This window comes from Stomoxys calcitrans, chromosome 2, assembly GCF_963082655.1.
Source record: "Stomoxys calcitrans chromosome 2, idStoCalc2.1, whole genome shotgun sequence".
NCBI classification, from domain to species: domain Eukaryota; kingdom Metazoa; phylum Arthropoda; class Insecta; order Diptera; family Muscidae; genus Stomoxys; species Stomoxys calcitrans.
In genome coordinates this window covers 530,326-539,605 of record NC_081553.1, presented here as the reverse complement: position 1 = coordinate 539,605, position 9,280 = coordinate 530,326, and the positions used below count along the sequence as shown (strand labels likewise).

General features: G+C 40.2%; 2 protein-coding genes across 2 annotated transcripts; one reads left to right on the top strand and one right to left on the bottom strand.

The window, feature by feature from the left end:
- Positions 1-537: 537 nt before the first annotated feature.
- LOC106087327 (histone RNA hairpin-binding protein) lies at positions 538-1,909 on the top strand. The gene is made up of 2 exons (XM_013252337.2): positions 538-780; positions 848-1,909. The coding sequence occupies exons 1-2, from the start codon at positions 688-690 to the stop codon at positions 1,433-1,435; spliced, it is 681 nt and encodes a 226-aa protein (XP_013107791.1). The 5' UTR covers positions 538-687; the 3' UTR covers positions 1,436-1,909.
- A 1,112-nt stretch (positions 1,910-3,021) lies between these two features.
- On the bottom strand, positions 3,022-6,496 carry LOC106087326 (26S proteasome non-ATPase regulatory subunit 1). Its single transcript, XM_013252335.2, has 3 exons — positions 6,381-6,496; positions 5,256-6,209; positions 3,022-5,200 (listed from the first exon to the last, which is right to left on the bottom strand). The coding sequence occupies exons 2-3, from the start codon at positions 6,193-6,195 to the stop codon at positions 3,090-3,092; spliced, it is 3,051 nt and encodes a 1,016-aa protein (XP_013107789.1). The 5' UTR covers positions 6,196-6,209; positions 6,381-6,496; the 3' UTR covers positions 3,022-3,089.
- Between the last annotated feature and the right edge of the window lie 2,784 nt (positions 6,497-9,280).

Here is a 9,280-nt window from a genome sequence, read left to right as displayed (position 1 = left end):
AATAAATAATTGCGAAATTCTATTCTTCTTCAGAATTCTATTCTTCGGCAGAAAACATTTCGTGAGCATTTGATTACATTGCAATTAATTGAAGCGAAATTTTATTTATTATTTATTAGTTTCATAGTTGTTATTGCTTTTCGGCTTTTGGGGTATTGCTAAACGGCACTTCACTTGAAGATTTTCGGTTGTAACCTCGTAATCACGCTCACCTCTCGCAGCTTCGACGTCTCAGAAGGAATATAATACCGGCCTTTAGTTGTAAGAAAACTATTGCATTTATCTTTTATGGGCCACGTAGTGATTTAGTTATACAAAGTAAAGACTACTTTACCAAAAAGTGTGGTAAATTGGCGAAACGAAAACTAATGTAGCTTTTTGTCACCATGTGTTTGCAACCGAAAATTTCGCTTGAGATGCATACAGGGCCAAATAATTTGATTTTTTTATTTGTGTTACACTGCATTTTCAACTATCGATATTTATCGCAGGTATGGTTGTAAGTAAACATATGAAAAAACGCGCGAATTTATGTAGTGGTGTTAGTATGTTTTATTGTCAGAAGTGCAGTCGCGGGTGGAGGGTTAATTGAATAAAGTTAAATTCGTTAGTTAGATTGCCTGCAACACACGATAGTAATACAATTGAATTCACCAGATTGATTTGGTAAAAAGAGTGTTGGAAAATATGATGGTTTGTGAAAATTTAGCTGCAATGTCTATGGAAAAAAATGAAGCCGCTAAAAACAGCCATTCATGGGCGGATGAAGTTGATTCTCAAGTACGTTTGCACTAAGGCATTTTTAGAAAATATAATTGTTCTTGCTAAATGTTATTGTTATTTGCAGCCTGTTGGTTCATTCAACAATAGTTCGTCGGATATTAGCTTGTCGCGTCGAGATATCTCGTTGGAATTCATCGACGATGTAAACGAGCAAAAATTCGAGCGTCTCCTTAAGGAAGAAAAACTGAAGACGCCATTTAAACGACGTCATTCGGAAACACCAAGCATTGAGACACGATCTAATAGTCCAAATAGTAGTTGCGACAGCAATGAAGTTGTAACCAAGCGATATTTCAACATACATAAGAAAGAAAAACGAGCTAGACAAAACAGTTTTACTTCGTCGTCATCTTCTTCTTCCTCGTACACTGAAACTGATGCAGCAATACTTTCCCGTCGCCAAAAGCAAATAGATTACGGAAAAAACACTGTTGCTTATGAGCGTTATGCTGAATTGATCCCAAAAACAGAACGATCCCGTGATCACCCCCGAACTCCAAACAAATATGGAAAATACAGCCGCCGTGCTTTCGACGGGCTTATAAAAATCTGGCGTAAACAGTTGCATTACTACGACCCCCCAAATGAGAGAACTAACACACAAGATAAAAGAGTTCCGAATGATTCCAGTAGTGAGTCTGAGAGCGATTAAACTTAACACATCTCACACAGGATTTCAAAATGCAAATGCATGCCTATGTTGATGCCAATCAGGCAGTTACCATTCATTTTGGCTATATGTAGCAGAGAACTGCATAAGACCCAATATTTGACACACAATAGGCACTTATGAAAAACACTCAATCCTATGGCCGCCGGTTGTACGCACCGGATTGACTGGATGGAGTCTTTCATAGGCAAGGGCTGTCGCCTCAGTGTCTATTGTGCAGCATATATTGGGTCTTATGCAGTTCTCTGATATGTAGATAATTATTTCCTTAAGTTTTAAAATGTTACTGTTTTACTCTACGGTAATACGTTACAATACAAGTGTTATACCATATTATTTATAATGAAAATGAATTGAATACTTTTGTTCTTAGTTAAGCATACATACTGGTAGATTAAAAGCGAATGTAACCGAATGATTTTCTGAACTAATAAAAATCTGCTTTGCCAAATATCATTCTATTTGACTATGTCACGAGCAAAATCAACAAAGCATATGCGTAAATTCATGGTTCTGTTCTTTTCAAAAAATCTCTTGCGTTTGAAATTCCATGTCCTAAATATTACAAATAGCTAGCCGGATGTGCTTCACTGTACCAGATAGGTGATTTTTGAAAGTAAAAATCTATTTGCCATTATTAAATTCCTTTCTTATTATGATTTTCAAGGCCCCCATATATAACTAACAATACGTCATAAAGTGGCATAAAAAATTACTTTAATAAAACCGCAGAGCGACACGTTACGTTTTTAAGTGTCTTACTACAATCCCATGGCAGCCGGTTGTATGTACCGGATTGACCCGATGAATTCCTTCATCGGCAAGGGCTGCCGCCTCAGTGTACCACACCCTGCTACTACAACAACAACAAGTGTCTTACTACCTTTCAAATTTTACCAACATTAAGAGAGAATAACCTCCTATCATTATGTTCTTTCCAAGATTCGAATCTAGGCATTTGGTGTCACTGACGGGGAGGGATACAAACTTTAATGACGGGCAGGGATACCAGTCTTAAATGTCGCCACCATTAACATATCAACTGAACATGTTTTCCGAGGGCCACTCAGTAATTGAACCTCGGCGTTCTGATGGGTCAATCAAATCATTAACATTCAATGGGAACGCCCCTAGATATATAAACCAGGGTTAACTAAAGAACGTCAAATGATTGGTTTAGATTTAAAAATTTTTTTTCACATTTTGTTTTAATATTTAGTCATAATTCTTTCTATTGTAGCTGCTACACATGATAATGCAAATAAAAATAGAATGTCAATTAGGAAGAGTCAAGAGATTTGACAGCCTATTGGGAATTTGCGCCATCTCCGCAAGGGTGTATCATTGTTATTGGGCAAGTGACCCAACCCAGCCCAACGATATGCAGCGGTGTTACATTGCGATCCACCGTAAAAAATCGACGACACCTGTTTTTTGTTTCGTTACGCCAAATTCGATAATTCATATTCAAATTAAATTAAATATTGTAGTATGTATAAAGATGTATTCATGTATTTAAAGTGTATAATGCTGTTTGAAAATGAGAAAGAATAAAAACGATAAAATAGTAATGTTGTGTTGTGTTTATTGATTAAATGTTGCAATATTGCGAATATAAGAAATGTTTTATAAATAATTAATCTTCAATATATTCAAATGGCTCTGGGGGCTCAGGTTCTTTCACATCGTCGTTCTTAGGGCCATAGGCTGCTACTGGCTCTACCAGTTTCTGTTCCTTTGTTTTGCCTGTGTGCTGCATAACAATAATGCCGCCAATGGTAACATCTTTCAGAGGAACATATGACTGATTTTCAGCCACACTTAAAACTTTTAATTGTTGGCGCATTACACGAGCCGGATTTTCCAAAATCTCGAATTTAGGCTCTTTTTCCATTTTGTCTTTATCATCTTTCTTCTCTTTGTCCTTTTCTGTAGAAGATAAGTCCTTTTCTTTGTCATCATCCTTCTTTAGGGTTTCCGATTTTTTCTTCTTATCGTCCGATTTATTTGCTTTATCATCAGACTTCTGCTCTTCTTCTTTCTTCGATGTTGATGGTATTTCTTTGTTTTCCTCTGGGTCAACGTCCATTTTATCGTCTTCCTTTTTGTCGGCAGTTTCGCGTCTTTTCTGGCGAGCAGCAATAGATAACACGGCTGTGGCGACTTTTTCACGTTCCTCGGACTTCTTTTCTTCCAATGGGGCCGGATATGCATAAATCGAGGGTCTAGCAGCTGACTTGAATTTCATCTGTGGCATCTTTAAATCAGAGTTCAAACCAATAACACAAGTTGGAGTAAAAGCCAATGAGAGCGCATGTGCCAGGGGAAACCAATACCAATATTGTGTAAAAACTAAAGTACCAACTACAGCTTGCAAATTAGTATGGCCGGTGCGGGACTGCAATGATATTGTGCAATTGCGGCCGCCAGCGTCAATAATACCCTGTGCTAAAATTGCACCGAATTTTGCCATGACATCTTCATGTTTATTGCAAATAACTTCATCGTACAATGAACGGAAGAAAGTAGTCTTAGGACATGTCTGGTCGGTGTGTTGAATTAGTATCATTGCTGATGCTATAAGTGCACCTTGCCTTACAAAGTTAACTGGATCCAATCTAGCCATGGGTTCCAATAGTGCTATGGCGTCTCTTAGACCAGTACCGGCACATGCAATTCCTAATGCCATAGCGGCTCCGTAACGGACATGCGGATTATACGATTCTGCTAAAAGGCTTACTACAGAGGGGCATTGTTCTGGGGTGCGGAATAAAATAAAACCAATTGCGGTTACAGCCGCACGCCGGACATCGTCATTTACATCTGACACAGCCACGTGTAACAGCTTTCTTATAGCCTTATTGCTTCCAGTACCATTGTACGCCATGGCTATTGTGTACATACCAGAGCGCCTCAAAACAGGGTCTTTGTCGGTTGATAGACTGGTTATTAAAGGATCGGCTTCTTCCAGGCGGGAAAACATTGTTAAAGAAATTCCAACAGCTAAGCCACGTAAAATTTTTTCATGTTGTGTCTCCTGTGCATATGAAACCATATCTTCTATAGCTTGGGAATTTTTAGAACCCAACATTACCATACCCATTGCGATACCGGCGGCTTCACCGGTCACTGCATCGTCCTGGTATAAATTAAATTTTAACTGCTCATATAAATCCTGACGATGTGTGCCCATAGCAGCAAGACCGAGTCCTAAACAACCTCCATGTCGCACATTTTCATTTTGAGCGTCCTTCAACTGCTGCAGCAAATAATCAATTATATTTGCTCCATGGTTGGCGTGAATCAACCCCAAGGCATAAAGGCCACCTCCTTCTGAGTATCCGGAACTAGGACCTGCTTCTTTTGGCAAATAACTTTGCATCAAGGCCAAAGAATCCTTTTCGTGACCACGATGAATAACGCCCAAAGAAGCTGTCGCTGTTAGTTTAGCCCAGTTCGTCGCCCTTGCTAACCAATCGAGATTATCTCTTAAAAATTGATCTGAGGTAGTTCCTCCGTGCATAAATCCATTGGCAATAACAGTGGCCGTGTGACAAATCGATACTCGCACTGCCTCTTTAGTAGCTCGTAGAATTTGCAAATCAGCATGATTGCTTCGTATTAAAAATTGTAATTGCAAATCAATAGTCACCTCACCCGATAGTATAGAAATTAACTTTTCAATATTTTTTTGGTGAGCCTTTTCGGAGTCATTTAATGAGTCTACTGTACGTTCAACCTTTCCATCTATAAAATACATATAATTATTTCGTCATAATTTAACAATCTTTCTAATAATTACCTGTTGACTCCTCAACTTTAGCCGGCTCCTCTTTTATCTTGTCCTCATCACTTTTTGAAGCGGATGAACTGGTACCCTGTGGTTTAAATATGCTCGGCAATGCTGTGGGTATAGGAGCAGTCTCCTTTAGAGCCTGCAAAACATTTCCTAGGAATTCCTGCGTTGCAGATTCATATAAATCAAATGCTATTTGATAGGCCATCAAGTTATTGGCTTCTTTCGAGGACCTGGTTAATTTATCCAGGACTTCAGCTACAGCTAAAGGGTCTTCAAGGAATATCAAGCACTGACACATATTGACATAGTCGGGTACACCCAAGTCACGATATAGTCCAACCAAGCATCGCAACACCTCATGCCGAAATCCTCGGTTTTGTATTAAAGACATTGTGACATTGTAAGCGTACGCCAGCATACCACTAACATCGTCGGACTTCATTATAGACGACTCAAATATATCCATACGTCTCGTTTCCAAAGCTATTCCCAAGGCCTGGCGGTACTGCCCATCATCCAAGCAACGCTGTATCATCCTGTTTACTATAGCCTCGAGCCGAGCATCTACAGCCTTGGCTTCCTTGGGATTTTCAATGAACGCTACTCGTTGGGCTATGTAAAAATCGATGCATTTTGCAATAATAGTCTCCGTGTACTCGTTTCGTGAATTCACATCAAACAAGTCACCTGCTCCCAATGCGTACGTTAGGGCATCTTCAAAGGAACCCAAATGGTAAAAAACCTTAGAGGCAACCATACCAGCCAATTTATTTTCAGAAAAATTTTTATCTTCGTGAAGCATTTCAATCTTCTCAATTGATTCAGAAATTTCTGGCCAGAACTCATCAACAATGTGGTCAAGCTTTTTTAAAGCGAAGACCTTTAAGTCCGACATCGGCTCATCGAGCAAAGAAATTATTCCAGCGGCCGAAGTTATGCTCATTTTAGGTCGTCTTTCTATACGATTAAATAAGAAATTCACCTGATCAAAAAATATTATATTTGACAGAAACCGACAACTTTAAAATTTGTTATACATATACTAGCAAAACTATAGACAAAATTTCACGCCGTTTGAAAAGTTAAAATCACAGATTCTTATATATTGTGGAAAATCCAATAACCGACCGTTAAAAAAAAGGATTCACTGATTCTGTTTGTTGGTGCGGGGTTTCAATTTTTAGTTGACCGAAAATGAAACGAAATTTGGCTTCATAAAGATACTAGAAACTGCAAATCATGCCTGTCATGTCGACTAATCGACTTTTGTCAAAAAAAAATCGAATAATCACCTTAAAAAAGAGCTGGCGAACTATCGATAATCGCATCGATATAAAGGTGGGTATTAAGCTCCTGTTTCACATTGAAAAACATATTTTTTCACGACAAATTTTTTTTGATTTAAATAAATAAAATACATGTAATTTGAAGCCATCATATGGCCCATATAAATATAAATTGCAAGATTATCTATCAATTCCATGGCAGCCGGTTGTACGCACCGGATTGACCCAACGGAATCCTTCATCAGCAAAGGCTGCCGCGTCAGTGTACGTGTTCGTCCTTTTTTTCGGCATAGGAAAGGGACATCCCGGAGTGCCTTCTGTGCACGCTTCTGGTCCCCCGGACCCTGGTTCAGTTCGGTTTGGCAGAACCGCCTCCATCATCGGTGGGTGTCAGTGAGGTGTAATCGGTGCATAGAGTGGGTACATTTCCAATCTTGCTCTGACCTTACTTCACTACGGGAGTATAGTCATACTGAATATGTTGCAAGGTGCTATGCGATCATAGACAGCAGTGGGTCACGATCGTCGTCGCCTTCTGCGCCCTTGTCGTCGAACTATGTGAAACAGCAGCATCTATGCCGAGATAGAGCTATACAACGTATATATACCGCCGGTTGGTAGCTGTGTCCCAATTAATGGGCAAGCTTACCGTGGGCGAAGTTACGAATGTCATCCATGGCGCCAAATCTTCTAAGGCGTTCTAAGGTCCCGACGGAATCTCTACACTAATGCTAAAGAGTCTGGATCTACGTGGAGGTGAGTACCTTACTACTGTCCTCAAACTGTCTTTGAACACTTTTACAGTTCCCGATGTCTGGAAAGTGAGCCGAGTGATCCCGCTACTGAAGCATGGAAAGGACCAGAGTTTGGGAGAGTCGTACAGACGGATCTCCCTTCTCTCACCAGTAGCAAAAACGCTTGAGGCATTACTCCTCCTCGTAGAAGAATTTCCATTCGCCGAGCATCAACATGGATTTCGAAGACTGCACAGCACAACAAATGCTTTGCATGCCAGCCCAGGCCATGTGATAGGACGCTCTCGTCGCACTGGACCTATCGAAGGCATTCGAGACGGTTAGCCATGGCAAACTATTTTAGAACATCGCCAACACGTCCCTCCAGCCAGGCCTGAAACACTGGGTAGCGAATTATCTGTGTGGTCGCCAATCATTTGTGGAATTTAGGGATAAGAAGTCGAAGCACCGTAGAGTGAAACAGGAAGTTTCCCAAGGCGGGGTGATATCTCCGGCACTGTTTAACCTCTACCTATCCTCCATTCCACCCCCTCCAGACGGCATAGAGATCGTATCATATGATTGTACGTTCATGGCATCAGGCCACCCAGCCATTGTTGACATATGCGATCGGTTGAACGTCTACTTAAACGAACTTGCCTCATATTTCGCTGAAAGAAATCTGAAGATATCTGCCACCAAATCTTCAGCTACATTGTTTACTACAAATTCGCGTAAGGTGAATGCCGAGCTGACTGTGATGGTCGATGGAGAAATGTTTCCGACCATCATTTGACTGCTCTTACATATTCTCCCCACATGCCACAGCAATTTGCGATAAATTCAAAAGTAGAAACAAGGTCCTCAAGTCACTTGCTGGCAGGACTTGAGGTACAGACAAAAAAAATTGTTGACCACGTGCAAAGCAATTGTGACACGTAGTGGGGTAATATTCAAATATGTCAGAATGCGACGGGCTGTCTCCTCAGTTCTCATGTGGAACACACAAAGATCCTACCAGTGCGAAGACGTAACTACATGTTGTCTAAGCAATACCTTTTGTGCTGTTATCGCAGAGACCATACAAATCATCGTCTTGCGGATAGATATCCACCGCCCAGAAGCCTTAAGGTAGATCTACATGATCTAGAGCGTGAGGTTTAGCGCTAAGAGAGAATCTCTAGGTCAAGTGGGTCTAGACAATATTCATGCAGACACGGTAGCAGGTGCGATAAATAACTACCGGGGAACGACCGCCTCCCATTGCACCCGGGTGACCTCCCCCGGCAAACCAGAGTAGTTCTGACTTAATTACGTTCCGGCAGATGCAGCCGGATCAACTTATACAGAGCAAAGATTGATGGCGACGTTGATGTCCCGATTGTGACCAGGGACCACACAATATACGTCACCCTTTTACTGTCCAGCCAGAACCACTCGACTCGACTATATTTGCATTGAAATAATACACTAACAATAATTTTCTAGCTCACTATTGTCTACTAATAGGAGAAAATTCACCGAACTAGTTAAAATAATAAGTTCATACAGAGAAACAAGACTATGTATAATATGACACTGCGTCATTTTTCGCAAATTTCATCGAGGAATGGCAGCTTTAAAGAAGATTAAGCTGAAATTCTCTACCTTAAGCTACCTCTCTGAATTATTATCTATCGAAGAATGTTTTTTTTTGGTAAGTATGCGAGGATGTGTTAAATACTCTAAGATTATTTGGAAGAGTTGAATAGCCTAGACGTTCTTACTAAAAACGAATCTGCGATGTAGGGGTCGACCCTTAAAAGAAAAAGCAAAAGAATCCGCCAGAAAAAATGGTGTGCGATGTCTGTAAGATTTGTAAAACAGGAATAAAGGCCGAAAGCTTACAAAATTGGAAAAACAGCATCCCAAAAATCTTCTGACGGAATGAGATACGTGTTCATAAATGAGAGTAAAGATACCGTACTACTCTATTAATTACCAATTTAATTCTGACCATATTCGAAGT